At 47.8% G+C, this 15,387-nt stretch overlaps 7 protein-coding genes across 7 annotated transcripts; 3 read left to right on the top strand and 4 right to left on the bottom strand.

The window, feature by feature from the left end:
- Positions 1–75: 75 nt before the first annotated feature.
- Positions 76–2,022, top strand: N7479_000250 (Auxin Efflux Carrier superfamily; the record flags this gene model as incomplete). Its single annotated transcript, XM_057247948.1, has 4 exons — positions 76–337; positions 400–566; positions 628–1,856; positions 1,953–2,022. The coding sequence occupies 4 exons, from the start codon at positions 76–78 to the stop codon at positions 2,020–2,022; spliced, it is 1,728 nt and encodes a 575-aa protein (XP_057112380.1).
- A 462-nt stretch (positions 2,023–2,484) lies between these two features.
- On the top strand, positions 2,485–2,964 carry N7479_000251 (uncharacterized protein; the record flags this gene model as incomplete). The annotated part of the gene is made up of 1 exon (XM_057247949.1): positions 2,485–2,964. One exon carries the CDS (start codon positions 2,485–2,487, stop codon positions 2,962–2,964), a length of 480 nt encoding a protein of 159 aa, XP_057112381.1.
- A 794-nt stretch (positions 2,965–3,758) lies between these two features.
- Positions 3,759–5,697, bottom strand: N7479_000252 (Lipopolysaccharide-modifying protein; the record flags this gene model as incomplete). The annotated part of the gene is made up of 2 exons (XM_057247950.1): positions 3,759–3,810; positions 3,866–5,697. 2 exons carry the CDS (start codon positions 5,695–5,697, stop codon positions 3,759–3,761), a joined length of 1,884 nt encoding a protein of 627 aa, XP_057112382.1.
- Positions 5,698–6,384: 687 nt separating this feature from the next.
- N7479_000253 (uncharacterized protein) lies at positions 6,385–8,691 on the bottom strand (the record flags this gene model as incomplete). Its single annotated transcript, XM_057247951.1, has 7 exons — positions 6,385–6,771; positions 6,830–7,223; positions 7,284–7,487; positions 7,543–7,700; positions 7,758–8,089; positions 8,145–8,261; positions 8,325–8,691. The coding sequence occupies 7 exons, from the start codon at positions 8,689–8,691 to the stop codon at positions 6,385–6,387; spliced, it is 1,959 nt and encodes a 652-aa protein (XP_057112383.1).
- An 865-nt stretch (positions 8,692–9,556) lies between these two features.
- Positions 9,557–11,695, top strand: N7479_000254 (nonhemolytic phospholipases C family protein; the record flags this gene model as incomplete). Its single annotated transcript, XM_057247952.1, has 5 exons — positions 9,557–9,685; positions 9,742–9,824; positions 9,882–10,146; positions 10,199–10,322; positions 10,398–11,695. The coding sequence occupies 5 exons, from the start codon at positions 9,557–9,559 to the stop codon at positions 11,693–11,695; spliced, it is 1,899 nt and encodes a 632-aa protein (XP_057112384.1).
- Positions 11,696–11,973: 278 nt separating this feature from the next.
- Positions 11,974–12,610, bottom strand: N7479_000255 (uncharacterized protein; the record flags this gene model as incomplete). Its single annotated transcript, XM_057247953.1, has 3 exons — positions 11,974–12,024; positions 12,140–12,486; positions 12,541–12,610. 3 exons carry the CDS (start codon positions 12,608–12,610, stop codon positions 11,974–11,976), a joined length of 468 nt encoding a protein of 155 aa, XP_057112385.1.
- An 831-nt stretch (positions 12,611–13,441) lies between these two features.
- N7479_000256 (cytochrome P450) lies at positions 13,442–15,208 on the bottom strand (the record flags this gene model as incomplete). The annotated part of the gene is made up of 4 exons (XM_057247954.1): positions 13,442–13,507; positions 13,575–14,705; positions 14,760–14,977; positions 15,028–15,208. 4 exons carry the CDS (start codon positions 15,206–15,208, stop codon positions 13,442–13,444), a joined length of 1,596 nt encoding a protein of 531 aa, XP_057112386.1.
- Between the last annotated feature and the right edge of the window lie 179 nt (positions 15,209–15,387).

The following is a 15,387-nucleotide window of genomic DNA, read 5'->3' on the forward strand; positions in this document are numbered from 1 at the left end:
GAATTTCAAAGTTGTTTCTTTTCCAACTTCACCATTTCTGAGGTTTTCTCATTCTCATTCTTTTCTTGAACACTGATGGCCATCTTTAACTCTCCTCGATCATTTCAAAATGTCAATGCTATGGCCCAGGCCCCAATGGGCGCTAGTCGGTTCTTCATGAACGCCCATGAAAGCCATCCCCCGTTCTTTCAATTAGTGCTGCTTGTCTTTGAAGCTGTACTAGAGGTCGTCTGCGTCAGCTTTCCTGGTTATATTGCTGCCCGTCAGGGCATGTTTGATGCCGATGCCCAGAAGTTGGTGGCAAACCTCAATGTGACTTTGTTCACCCCCTGCCTCAGTATGGATTTCCCTGCTCTTGTAATGAGATATTTCTGTGACATGGCTGATTCCTGTTAATAGTTTTTACCAAATTGGGCTCACAATTAACCGCTGAAAAGCTGACGGACCTGGCTATCATCCCGGCTATTTTTATTGTCCAGACTTTCGTCTCATACTTCTGTTCCATTGTTGTTGCAAAATGTTGTCGCTTCAAGAAGCGGCAGTCGAACTTTGTGGCTGCCATGGGGGTATGTGGTGGTTCCTGCCATATGAAAGTCGAGCATTCTAATGACCACCCCTTTTCTATAGGTCTTTGGCAATTCCAACTCTCTCCCAATCTCCCTCGTCGTGTCGCTTTCGCAGACCCTCAAAGGCCTCCACTGGGACCAGATCCCAAACGACAACGATGACGAAGTCGCCGCACGCGGTATTCTATACTTGCTTATCTTCCAGCAGCTAGGTCAACTCGTGCGTTGGAGTTGGGGATATCACATTCTCTTAGCGCCGAAGGACCGATACCTCGAGGAGGCGGAGCGCGACGAGAGTGGCCAGTCAATCATCGAGCAGGGCCAGGTGCGGTATACCGATAACCCGGACCAGACGGATCCGGACGAGCCGCTAGTCAGAACACGCAGCTCAGAGGATCTACACCATGCCCATGCAACGCACGCCGACCGCCGATTCGAATCCGGTGACCAAACACCCGTGTCAACGCGAACTTATTCCTACTCGAAGCTGTCCGCCCACTCAGACGACCTCGACTCAGACGATACGCCGTCAGTAATTGGACCGCCACCCGCCGGCCCCTTCCTTCCCCGCCAAAGCACCCAAGGCGAGATCCTCCAATTCCCAAATGTCGAAGTCACCGCTCGGGAAGCTCACGAGGCCCAGAAAACGCGTTTCCAGCACTGCAAGGCATCTCTGCGCAGATCGCGAGACTGTCTGAGCCAGTGGCGAGCAAAGAAAACTAGCGCCCTCCACGCGCGTCTCCCAACAAAGGTTCAAAAGGGTCTTGCATCAACCACACGCGGACTACGTCGCTTCCTCAACGGCCTATGGGACTTCATGAACCCGCCCCTGTGGGCAATGTTAATCTCAATCATCGTCGCCTCAGTCCCATCACTCCAGCATCTTTTCTTCAACGACGGCACCTTCGTGCGTAACTCGGTCACCCGCGCAATTGAACAGAACGGACAGGTCGCCGTGCCGCTGATCCTGGTCGTGCTGGGCGCGAATCTCGCGCGCAATACGATTCCCGAAGAGGCATTGGCGGATATTGAACACCCCCGCGACGAACGCAAGCTTATCATCGCTTCGCTGGTTGCGCGCATGCTTCTCCCGACTATTGTCATGGCGCCGATTTTGGCGCTCATCGCCAAGTTTGTGCCGATTAGTATCCTCGACGATCCCATTTTCATTATTGTCTGCTTCCTGCTTACGGGTGCGCCATCGGCGTTGCAGCTGGCGCAGATCTGTCAGATCAATAATGTTTATGTTGGTGCTATGTCGAAACTATTGTTCCAGAGCTATGTTGTCTGGTAAGTTATTATACCTCCTATTTGCAGAGCACAGACCCCCTGGTTGTCGATCTCAAACATTGATCTTTGCTAACATGGTCTTTTCTTTCTTCCTAGGATCCTCCCCTCAACCCTCGTGCTTGTCATGTGCGCTCTGGAGGTCGTTGAGTGGGCCGCCGCTTCGTAGACTCTTTCATTTGCATCTGAACCTGAACGGCGAAGCTGGTCTTTCCTTCTCTGGGCTTGGTTTTCATCTTTCATCGTTTCTATTTTCGCTCTCTTTGGACATTCTTGTAACTACCCATTACATTCTCTCTTTTGGGGAATTGGCGTTACCTATGGCATTATTCTTTGTACACAGATTGTACTTTACACAGATTGTACTTTCTCAACCCATGGACCTATTCTGATTCTTATCTTTATGATGTATACATATTCTTCTTCGCTACAGTGATAGGACACCTCACACTTGATGTGGGCCTGTGTAATAAAAACGATCAATCCATACACCTGACTGCATCTACACTTAAATATTACCAAATGGATATATATCTGCAGGAGAAAGCACCCCGCATCAACAGCAGTCCACTCCCATCCAACCCATCCTACGAAAACAAATCCAACACAAATCCATTAATCCACTATCAAAATGACAAAATCAACAACAGACATATTCATGAGCATAAAACCCGAGCACATACAAAACATAGCTACAGGTTCCAAAAACCACGAATACCGCAGCTATCTCCTCCCACCAAGTATCCAGCACATCTGGTTCTACACCACCAGTCCTATCAAACAAATTGAATATGTCGCCCGTATCTCTCTGGGTAAAACACCAGGAGAAGTTCCTGACGATGGGGGTATCGGAAATGTGGAGTTCAATGCCGGTTTGAAAGAATCCAAGTACGGATATGAGATTCTCGCGCTGTGGAGGTTGAAGGTGTCTGTTAGCTTGGAGGATGCTCTTGTTAAGGGATTCTTGAAGGGTGCGCCGCAGAAATATTGTTGGGTTTCTTTAGATTTCTTGGGGAGGGTTCCCTTGGATGCGCAGGATTTGTTGTTTTCAAGGATGGGGGATGCGGTGCAGGATGAAGACCAGTATAATCTACTAGACTCGACGGGTTAATCGTCCTTGGTTTTGGGCAGTTCCGCATGGGAGACCTTGTACGTTTAACTTCACTTGAAAACCCATGCCCATTTATTACTGATTACCTCTCCTGCGGCCTATAGCTTCGATGGTTCTAAAGAGGAAAGTATTGGTACCTTTCTCTGCAGCTTTGATGTTCTGATTGTGGTATAGAAACTGGGATATATATACAAGAATCTTATTATAACATGCAAGTAGTCAGACAACGACACATTCGTGGACCAGCCAACTTTCACTCAGATTAAATACAAGTCGTAGCCCACCGGAGACAAAGCACATACCCATAGCAGGAACAGTAGGAGACGGACCCATGGCGGTGTAACATTCTCATCTTCCATTCAGCTCGAATCTAAGCCCGAAGACAAAAAGCCAATTCCCGCAGACTGCTCCTTGCGCAACAGTACAATTCTGCCTGGATCCGAATTTTCAGATATGCTAGTTCTGGATTGAACCGCACTCTGGAGTCCTCCAGCACACTGTATTCCGTGAAGTGTCAAATTGGGTGATTCGATGTACTACAGACCATGCTGCAGTTCTTGGTATAGAAGCGGAAACTCATGGACATAGACTCCATGAAAAGTCTCATTCAGATTGCAAGCAAGGGGAATGCGAGCATGTCGTATAGCAGTGTCCATGTCAATGGTCGCTCCATCGATATTAGTGGCACTGCTGTGCCTGGGACTCGAATTGGTTCGAGTATCCATCGACCGCTTTGGCGGGACTTTCGTTAGAAAACCGACTGGGGTAGATAAAATTGATCTCCCACGGGGTTTTTACAACATAAATCCCAAGTTCTCTCTCTGCTCATCTTGCACACGAGCATATCTGCAAGTTCACGTCAGCAGAGCCAAAAATTGAACAAATAATCCATCAGACTTACTCCAAGAAAAGCCGAAACATATAAACGTCTATATCATCATTCCTGATCGTCCTAGCTGCCCAAGCTTGACCTTCTTCGCCGATAGATCGAGCAATATGCTGACCAGCAGGATCTTCCTCGAAAAACCGTATCAACTCAGGAATCTCATTCCCATCTTTGTTAATCGGCACGTAGTGGACCCACGGGACCAGAACATCCTCATGCCACTCGCGAAAGAATGTCAACTTGAATGGAACACTACTGCTGCGCATGAAGGCGTAAAACCTCCCGCTGTACGCGTGACCATCCATATCTAGCAGATAGCGATACTTCCACGCCTCGCTCGCAGGGTCTGGGTCAGCGATATCGTCGAAAAACACTTCCTCCTCATCGCAGTCTTCGTCGCAATCCACAATCTCCATGAAATGCGTATTGAAGTATCCCTCGATCTGGGATCGGTTTGCTGTTTGGACCTCCCAGCCTTCATTTCCAGCAATACAGCCTAAATCGCTCTTTGGCCGCATGAGATATTGGGGCGATTGTGGATGAGTCAAGTTTCCAATGATTCGCTGACGTTGCAGGTTGTGCCAGGTGCCGTTCCGACTATGTCCTCCGGTGGTTTTCCCGCGCCAGTATAGCTGGTGTTTCTTGTTCTCCCATTCAACTGCGGTTTCTGCGTCGAACTCTGATATTCCTTCGTAATAATACGGCGATGGAACGGCAATATCCTGGAATGAAGAAGGATGGGACATGGAAAACATTGGGACCAGCTCGTTTGTCACTTTGAAAGAGTTTGGATGATCGAAAACTCCCAGCCGATGTCGCAGTGACGGACTGTTGCACATATCACTAGCGGCAGTCTGGTTGAACACGAATCCCAAAGGACCCACCGCATAAGCACTTGTGTTGTCTGGTGCGTTACCATCCAGCGCCCTGGCAGGTGTGTCTAGTGGACATGAAAGCCGCGAGTAGAGCCATGTCTCTTGGCGCTCGATGTTGTTGAATCTGGTCGTGAAGACTGGTACTGGTGGGATAGGGTCATTGCCATCGCCCGGTGAAAATAGGTTCAGTAACGACAAGTTGCCATCCAGCCGAGCTTGAGCCACATAGCCCTCAGTGACCAGCATGTGCAGTTCCTCATGCGGAACTACCACTCGCGGCTCGTCGTGTACATTGAATTCCATGTTCATGTCCGGTAACCATTGGGAGAACTTGTCAAGAATCTTCATTGTTGCGTTTTTCTGGAATTTACCCTGGCCATTGCCCAAATGGATAGCTCTGCCGTCGCGAATGGCAATGCCCATGACGTGGTTATGGTAGCCAAGATCCTCTCTCACGCGCGAACGAATCGTACTGGGTGCGAGTCCCCAGAAAGGCAGCAAAGTGTGATAGATAGTATCAAATTCATCGATCAAGACTGTGTTTCGCGACATCGCAAATGCATACCATTCATCAAAATGGGGAGGTGGTGGCATCTTATATCGTCGACGATATTCCGCCACTGCTTCGTCTAATGACTTTGACTGGTGATTCAATGTTTCATTAAAAGTCTGCTTGGCATCATAAAAAAGCCGAGCGACTGGGTGTTGGCAGGCATTTTCGTCGAGGGGAGTCGAATAAAGCAGCGGATGCGAGAAAATATACCAAAGAACCAACGCAGTCGCTATCGCCCCAGAGATAGCAAATGTTCTCTTTATATTTTTGGGGTAATAATGCTGAGACTTTTGTCGAGCCCCTTCAAGGAGCTGGTATTGCTGCTGCCTCCACGTCCCTGAGCGAATGGCTTCGGCCATGGCCACGACGCCGAGCTGTAGTGACTGCAGCCAGGACCGAGCACAACGAACCGGCTGCATCTTGAGGGAGAACTATAGCCGATTGTAAAAAATTGAAATATCTCCTCAATTATAGATGAAAAAAAGAAAGGGGAATTATAGCTCCGAAACGCGAAACGCGAACGTGGGCGATTGGGGCCTGTGGGCCCTGGATCGACACGGACATTTGAGGATGTATGATGTACTTTGTACGGAGTACAATGAAGTTGCTGGGAAGTTGGGCCTCACTGAAATTTTGATAGCATATGTCGATGATCCCTGAGCCTTTCCAAACGTTCAAGCCTTCCAAGGCTTTAAATGACAATGTGGTCTGAGGTCACAGGGCTGCCCCAAATATCAAACGAAATGCTCCATTTGAGGTTCCGGGGATTGCCAATGTCATAGATTTGCCCAGATTCGCTATTTTACCTCTTTCTCATTGGTCTTCACCAGCTAGTCAGCTCTTTTCCAATAAACTGTGAGCCGTTTCCTTCCTATTGCCCCTGAGGATCATCGCTCATCTCAGATGATCTCCACTTCGGGCCTGGAGTGGGCTTGGCAAATTTGCACAAATTTGCACAAAATCCAAATAAAGACATTGCCAACGTGCCTCTTCATACACTGAAGAAAGAGCACAAGCATATCTAGAATAATTGAGAATATACTTCTGGGGTGTGAGTACTAACAAGTTGGCTAGTCCCAAGGCCAAAGATACATAGTCAATACATCTCAAAAAGCAGGGCATAATTCTCCGCTGCCAGCGTGTGCAGCCAATCCTGTAGGATCGCCTTGTACGTCAATCAGCATGGCCATGCCAGTCGCCAGATGCCAGACGACATGGCAATGAAGAAGCCAAACGCCGGGATTATCTGCACGGAAACGGATAACAGCGTAGCCGAGACTTGGGATCTGGACTGTATCGCGCAAAGCAGCCCGGGATGTGTCGTACAGACCAGAATTATGATCAGCTTTGGGATTCTGGGCGTCTGATGTGTCATTTTTCAAAGTATCTGAGTCAGATGCTAGGTGTGGTGGGATTTTGTCAGCAAAGGGATTGTAGGAGCCCCAGCCAAATTTGGATTGGTAGACTGCGAGTACGCAGAAACGGTGCCCGTGCTGGAATGAATATTAATTAGTGCATTGTTGCCACTGGGTAGGGGAGGGGTCTTTGTACCAGGTGGAAGGGATGGGATCCTTCATCTAGATTGTTGATTACTAGGTCTATCCATTCGGGCTCTGGCCCTGTAGTTATCGAGAATTGGTTTGCGTCCCATTTGGCTCTTGGTATAGAGGCCAACGGAGCGGATGGATCTTGTTGAGGTTGCCAGGTAGTTTGATTGATGTAGCCGAATGGCTTGTTCGCATATCGTGCCATTTTTTGGATCTTAGTGTACACCACATACGTTTGTTGCGCCGTGGGAGGAATGGAACGCAGAATAGAGGGCGCAGAAGGTACTTTTTCAATGTTGAGATGGTTTACATTGAGTGGAGGTCCCTGGACGGCATTGGAACCGTGGTTGGGGAATGTTTGATTTGGCGTCAACGCCGGGTTTTCGTACTTGAAGCAACTGATGAGATGTTAGCGAATATATCGTAGCTGTTGTGGCGCTCAGCGAGTTTGCTCATACTCTGGATCCAGCCAAATCCTCATGTGTGACTGCTCCTTAGAGTTTTGTGGTAATGGTCGAAGAACAAAGTCCATGCGTTGCCCTGGGAAGAGTATACCGATGGAATTTGTATTTGTCTCATCAGAGCTTGCCACATCAACACTATCCGCCTGAAGCAGATACAGGTGGTGGGTATCAAACTCAAGGGTAAACCCAGCCAGAGCCCTGTCAAAACTGGTTAGCTAATAACTAATCTGACCCTGATAGTCCTACGACATACCCGGTATTGACCACCCGAATTCGATATGTCGTGTGAGGATCAAAATCGATAAATGAATTATGCGTATGCACATCAACGCAATCCACCGGCCTAGCAGGCACTGCCATAGTGCAGTTAAAATGCCCTGCTCCATTAATTAGTATAGAATCAGGGACAGGCTAGTACAAGCGTTAGATCTCATTCTCTAACCTTTGAGGCTATACTTCGGCACTCACCTCGTTTCCGAAATTTCCCGGATCTAAATACCATTCAAGAACATCATCCGCAGGGCGATGGTACCAGTCCCCGATGAGAAGCAAGATTTCTCTATCGTAAGTGTAATGGTGGGGTTTACCACTCGTCCGGGATATTAAACCCCGATCGGTTGTTTTGGAAGCTGGCGCATGGACGACCAACCCACCATAGAGGCCGTCCGCTCGCGAGACTCCGGAGTGGGCATGGTACCAGAATGTACCGCTTTGATCGGATGGAATTGTCAAATTATAAACAAAATTTGCTCCAGAAGTCACGGGACATTGTGAAACCCCTACCGCACCATCCATAGCATCTATGTCAGTTAGCTCTAATGCTTTAATCGAGATCTGTCAAAACCAGATACTTACTAGTCACATGAAGGCCATGCCAATGGATAGCAATTGATTCATCCGACAAAGCATTCGTAACATTAATGATCAAGGTGTCACCAGAGCGGGCCTCCACCGTCGGTCCAGGGAACAGGCCTAGTTCGATATCCTCCAGTCAGATTGAAAGCAGAATGGTATGGGTTAGTTCCTTCTACTTACCGTTTATTAGATAGACCCGCTTCAATACACCATCTGGTCGGCGAAGGTCCGAAGTTACGCGCCAATCCAGGTATCGAGTTGTCGGTTCTCGGTAGCTATGATCCTCCGGATGAAGCTCTATCCGGGGACGAGCAGTGATAGCCTCAGATTGTTGAGCCTCAGGTTGTTGAATGATGTGATGCCGGCCAGGTACAATCAATGGCACGATAGAACTGGTCATTGACTGGACAAAACATATCAATCCGACCACGAAACAAACAGCCAATGAGCAGCTTAGGATCGGCCATGGCCGTCGTGACAGCTTCGGCATTGGTTGAGGGGCCAATTCTGGAGTAGAAAGAAATTTCCAAGTGTACTGTCCCCGCATTGTTCTATAGTAACCAAGAAGAGAATAGCCGATTGAAGTTTGAGTATATCAGATATATACACAATGTCAAGTACCGGGAGGAAGAGCGCCAAGTGTCGGAGGGAAGAGCGCTCCGTGCTATGACCTCGTGCCTTGCTGCCAAGGGAATGAACGTCTGAAACAAACGTTCGAGACGACCTTACAGAAAGACGTGCAGCACACGTGCCTCTTTTTGGATCAATCAGAGCGAAGATAAAAATAATTTGAATGTTTAGGTGGATTGTGTATGGAATATATAAGCTAAATAATAAATAAGTAAATAATGAAATCAAGATACTTCTGGGCAATATACAAGAAAAAGTATAAACCCTGGAAGTACATAGAGCCGTGAGCTAAGCCCAAAGTGTACTAGATCGTTCTTGCCAAAAAGTCTTAGCGCAATTTGAACTGTGGAACTAAAGGACTCACGTGGAATCACCTGCATATCAGATTGGATCAAGCAGAGTATCATCTAATATCTTCCCATCCACTACGGAGTATACTTGCACTCTAACTGCCGTTTTCTTTTGCATAATTTCATTATGATCGGCGCCCAAGGAATGCTATCCCTGCCCAAGTGTATCCTAAATCCCCACATTCTGACTCGTTCTTTCCTTGAAAGCTACCTGGAGAGCAATGAGGGACGGTGCATATCGCTAAATTCTCCCAAGGTCGGAGCGTCAGATCTTGTGGAGGAATCCATACGGTTGTACGGAGTATCTGATACTACCTAAGTATCATGTATTTTATTGATTCTCTTGGCTTTCTAGATGTCTCATCGGAAGTACATAAGTAGACCTTTCCTTCTCTCATTCTTTCCCAGGACTCCATCTACAACTGCAGCATCATGGCTCTCAAACTGCTGGGTTGTGTCGCTCTGGCGATGTTCCTGGAAACAGGACTCGTCTCTGCTGGATCTCTGAAAGATATCGAACATGTCGTTATCTTCATGCAGGAGAATCGTTCATGGGACACCGTACGTTTTGCCTGCGCTATAGAACGTTTACGTACATCATACTCACTAAGCCGCAGTACTTCGGTACCATGGCTGGAGTCCGAGGCTTCAATGATCCCAATGTTCAGATCAACCCCGACGGAAAATCCGTCTGGCATCAGTAAGTGCCGAACATCGGAGCTATAAAGGAAGGGATTGTTCTAATATTTCTTGTCAGGGTTGTTGAGCCATCCCAGTCCAACAAGACCAAGACCCTGCTGCCTTGGTATCTTGGATACAAAGGTGGAAATGCGCATGATGCTATTCAGTGCATGAACGCCGGTAGCAACGGCTACGAGGAGAACCAGCAATCCCTCAACTATGGACTGAACAACCACTGGGTAGCTAAGAACACCCCCTGGAGTTGGGGCTACATGAAGCGCGAGGATATTCCCGTTCATTTTGCTATTGCTGAGGGTTGGACTTCGGGAGATATGTACCAGGTGCGTGGCCAGATTCGATTCCGATGGAAACTGGAGACTGACTTTCAAACAGGAAGGTCAAATCACTGCCACCAACCCCAATCGGGCTACCCTGGTCAGCGGCTCTATCAACGTTCCCGGCAGTCCCCAGGAGAAGGACGAGGGTGGTGTATACATTGACAACAATGAAGTGCCAGGTATGTGTCATCAGCTCTATCTTCTGTTATTCTTATACCTTCTGCATGTTTCATTATCTGACAGAAATAATCCAGGCTGCGATGACAACGGTATCAACTGCTACCCACTCAAGTGGAAGACTGTCTATGAGTTCTACGAAGAGGCAGGTGTCTCTTGGCAAGTCTACCAAGGAACCAACAACTACGACGATAACCCTCTGGCCTGGTTCAAGCAGTTCCAGGATGCCGCGGAGGATAGCCCACTGGCCAAGAAGGGTATGGCATATCTTGGCCTCGATGCCTTCTACCAGGCTGCCGCCAATGGCACATTGCCCGCGGTCAGTTTCATTGTTGGCCCTGCCGAGCTGTCTGAGCACCCTCCCTACATGCCCAAGGATGGAGCCTGGCTCCAGAAGAAGATCGTTGATGCCGTCACCAGCAGCCCCAAGTACAAGTCGACTCTTCTGATGGTCAGCTACGATGAGACTGGTGGCTTCGGTGATCATGTCACCCCCTTCCACTCCCCCGAAGGCACCCCAGGAGAATGGATGAAGGATCCCCTTGGAATGTTCACCAACATCTTCACTGGACCCGGTTTCCGCGTGCCCTTCTACATTATCTCTCCTTGGACTCGTGGAGGCCGCGTGTTTACCGAGCGTGCCGATCACAACTCCCAGATTCTCTTCGTTGAACAATGGCTCACAGCACGTGGATACAAGAACATCACCACCGATGAGATGGTTCCGTGGCGACGCAACCACATGTCTAATCTCGTTAACGCACTTGATCTTGACAACCCTGACTACTCTCTCCCCAACATCCCAGATGCCGGCACCCTGGAAACCAACGAAAAGGGTGGCTACATCGGTACATCTAACTGCCAGGCTCGCAACAAGCAGACACGTCCGGATGTTCCATATGGAAAGCAGCCAAAGGAGCAGAGTACCAATACCCTGTGGTTCGAGGAGGGTTACAAGGAGGTCATCGGCTACCTCACCGAGGGCCGATACCTGACATTTGAGAAGAATGGAGCAGCCCTCACCAACCCTGGCAGAGGCAAGAAGCTTACCTCCACCCGTGCGACCCGGAAGCACAACTCCAAGTCCCAGCGTTGGGTGATCCACTACAACAAGGACGAGGAAAGCAATACCTTCACCATCTCAAGCGCACTGGATGGCCGATGGCTCGGTAAGAATGGTGCCTTGCTTTCCAAGGACCAGGCTTCCAAAGCAGCCGAAGTGAAGGTCACCTTCTTGGGTAAGAGCCGTGGCTACAACCTGCAGTTTGTGGACAAGAAGCGTTACATTGATATCGACAACCGTGGACAACTGGACGATAGCAAGTCTCAGCCTAGCTGTGGCTTCGATGTCTTCAGTGTCTCGTACCGTGATTAAAAGGTTGACTTGACGACGTGACGGAATCGTGCATGACCATACCAAAGGCCGATGCCCGAGAACTAAGTTATTTATAGTATCTTAGCGACAAGGCCGGTCTTCTCAGAGGCCATGAGCCTAAACAGACCCAATAAATACAATTTTCATTTGTACTGTCGTGCCTGCTAAAAGATATAGTAGTAGTACGGAGTAATAGTGACATTATTAACTATCATTATATGCATATAAATAAGATCACACCGCCTCTTCAACCAGGTTCTAAATCGAAACCAAGTCATCTATGCACGAATAACTGTAAATGGTCCAGCCGCGTTGAACAAGGAGGGCATCTGCATAATATTGATTAGCCCCTGAAACCAAATAAAAGCCAAGATAAACACAGCCCGAAAGCACATAGCTCCACACCACCAAAAAAAGCGAACCCGAAAAAGAAAAAAAACATACTTGTGGCGCCGTCGAAAGAGAAGTTCCAACCCTCAGATACCAAACCGAGCCATCCTTGACCTGAGGCAAGTTCTTGGGGATAGTGACATCAACAAGTCCCGCCTTCTCCTTGATTCCACCCGTAATCTTGATAGACTGGTCGAAGGAGATGACATCCCGATTGCGAACGGGGTTATTGTACAGCCATACGCTGTAGTCGTCGCCGGGGTACTGGTTCAATGGGTCTGGGCAGCGTCCGGTGGGCTTGCGGTTGAAGCGGACGCGCACGGTTTGGCCAGCGGTGACGGTCGAGTTGTCGGGGATGCCTTGGTAGACGTTTACGCAGGCGTAGTCGCGCTTACCCCAGGCTAATCATTGAGTTGTTAGTTCGGAATAGAGAAAATGAGTATAGAATTGCATACGTTGGTTCTTGTCGAACAAGGCCATGCTGGTTCCCACCAGGGAAGCGATGATTGCTGTAGTGAACTTCATTGTGGAATTTTGGTGGTTCAATGGTAAGCAAGAGAGAGAATTGTAGATGGGATATATTCAATGCTAAGTTTGTGAGAATCAGGCTTTTATAGGTGCAATAAGAGGATATAGAACGGAGTACTCCGTATTTTGTCTGCAATATAGTGCCACCGATGACACAAAGATCCCCTAATTATAGCTTCGAGCTCTAAAACCCGGTCTAGGATATCTGAGTGATCATGTTTCACTCCGTCTCTCCACATGGACTCAAATTAGGATTTAGACTGCTTGGCGTGAGGAGTATGATCGGTGGTCGGCTATGCCGATCTTGATCCGGGGTCAGACGTGCAGTCTCGTATATTGTACGGAGTACTCCGTATAGTGGCGTCCACAGGCGCATTTCTACGCTCAGCCAAGCCTCTCTTCATAGAATATTGTCTCTTGGTTTATTTGCCTATAGGATGTTCGTCTATAATTCTCCCTTGATTTGTGGTCACGAGAAAATATCTATCTATAGACTTCCATATTATTAGTTGCTCTGCATATCTAGGTTCATATACTCCATAGTTATTTAGATGCCTCAGGGGAAAACGCCTTAACAATAATGCCAATGCAGATATATATAGTCACCTGACAGCCCTAGCTATTATTGATTTATCTTTTCAGCCCAATGCATACATATGTTTCTCGGCTTGTCTTTTATCTCTTCGCCATTCCAATACGGAGTACTCCGTACCCTAGCCTAGTTTACTTGATATCTGGGCAGATACCCTTGGCAGAATCAAAATGTCCTATGATGACTCCAGTTATTGTTCTGCACTGCAATCGACTTGGGCGCTGGTCTATTAAATTCTATGCTCTTGCTATTTTCACTCGCATCCTCATTCCATCCACCGGCTTGGCGGTAATTTCCAGTGTCTGAACTTTGTTAGTAAATGTATATCACTTGCAGCATTGCAGCCCTGTAGTACCGCCAAGTACTTACATTATACAACTCTGACTGAACTTCGTATTGTCCGTTTTCTTTTTCAATCGGCGCACCTGACGCATCCCGCTTGGTTGACCCAAGACCTACCTTCTCCCAATCATATCGCCGTGTCGCACAAGCGAAAATCACAAGAGCCTCGATATTCGCGAGCTCTTGTCCAATGCAATTGCGTGGTCCACGCTCAAAAGCCCGCCAAGCACTCGCCGGTATAGTGGAGCCGGTTTCCAACCAGCGTTCGGGAATAAACTGATCGCTCTTGTCACCATACACGGCTTGGTCACGCTGGATGATGCTCTCACAGTGGTAGAGCACCAACCCATCCAGACACATATCTTGACCATCTGGTAGTCGAACGTTAAACCCCGTGTTTGGGGCCGAAAAGCGCGATGTCCCAGCTGGTGGATACAGACGAAGAATTTCCTTTATAACGGCAGAGGTGTAGGTCATCCTTTGAAGAACATTCTCTCCGTGTTCTAAGATTTGATCTCGAACTTGGATTGGGTTCGAGTAAGGACCGAAGATGTCGTCCAGTTCCATGCAAACAAGGCGTAGGACGTGAGGGGTCCGAGATAGTTCGTAGAATGTCCATTGTAGCAAGATACTTGTTGTATCATGGCCAGCAAATAAGAAAGTTTTGAGTTGATCGCAAGTCCTATCTAGAACTTCTGGCGTTAACTCATGTGTGTCAACTAGACTTAGAGCAAGGACACTGCGAGATGGCTTTGGCGAAGCTGACTGCTCTTCAAACTTTTCCTTAATACGCTCTTTGATGCGCGCATTGAGTTGACGAGAAATTAAATTTCTCTGGAGAGGACGTAAATATTTCCATCCGCTGTTGCTGTAACGATAGGTCGATCCAAGTTTGCGGAAGAGTGGAATGATTTCACTTTGGTTTTCTTCTCCAAGCTGAGCATTCAGATCAATGTCCATGGTGACCGCGCCGATAATATCAAATGTCAAATTTGTACATAGTACATCCAGCCGAAACTCCTCGCCAGTGCTAGCATAACGATCGAGCTTCGTTAAGAAAATCTGCGTTTTTTCCAGAATACATGGCATCAAACTGATGAGATGTTTATGGGCAAATCCTGGATTGAACTGCTTGCGAAAACTTTTCCACTCTTCATTCTAGATGCAGTTAGTATGGCCTAAATATATCTCAATTTTGGTCCTTCAACCTACCTGCGCAAGAACAATCGAGAGTGGACCCATCATGTCGGTGTATCGGCGAGTTATGTCTGACTTCGGAAGACTGTACGGAAACAGGTTCGAGCTTTTGGATATTTGCTCTGCAACATCATGATTGCAGATCACGCACATAGGGGGTCTCATTGGTCGCAAATCGACAATAAATAGCGCGGGCTTATCGAGACGATTATACATTGTTCTTAAGATTTCGTCTAGCAAACAGTCAGTTTTATATTCCAAGTCCAAGTGTCTCTCATCCCACCAATGTGTATATTTGGTCGATTTATCTTTGTGAATTCCCCGAGCGTGGATAAATGACCCCATATTAGCGATGGCGGAAACTGGGGCAACCAGGCATATTGTTTCGTTCGGTGATATATGGCTTTTTTCCAAAGATAGAAAAGAAGAAGCGGAATGACTGTAGCAACTAGAGTCCAGGCCATTTTTGATATCACAAATATTCCTAGCAGAAGCTCTGGAGGTCAGTATTCGTGGATACCAAGATGCTGTTTAAATTTGGGCGAGTTGACGCCTCGCTTAAGTTGTGATGGATGTCCCGTTGGGATGATAAGTACTATCAAGACTACCCAGGTGGGTAGGCAATTGCTAACTTACTATAATT

Source organism: Penicillium vulpinum, assembly GCF_028829585.1.
Source record: "Penicillium vulpinum strain IBT 29486 chromosome Unknown utg000001l_segment0_segment0, whole genome shotgun sequence".
Taxonomy (NCBI): Eukaryota; Fungi; Ascomycota; class Eurotiomycetes; order Eurotiales; family Aspergillaceae; genus Penicillium; species Penicillium vulpinum.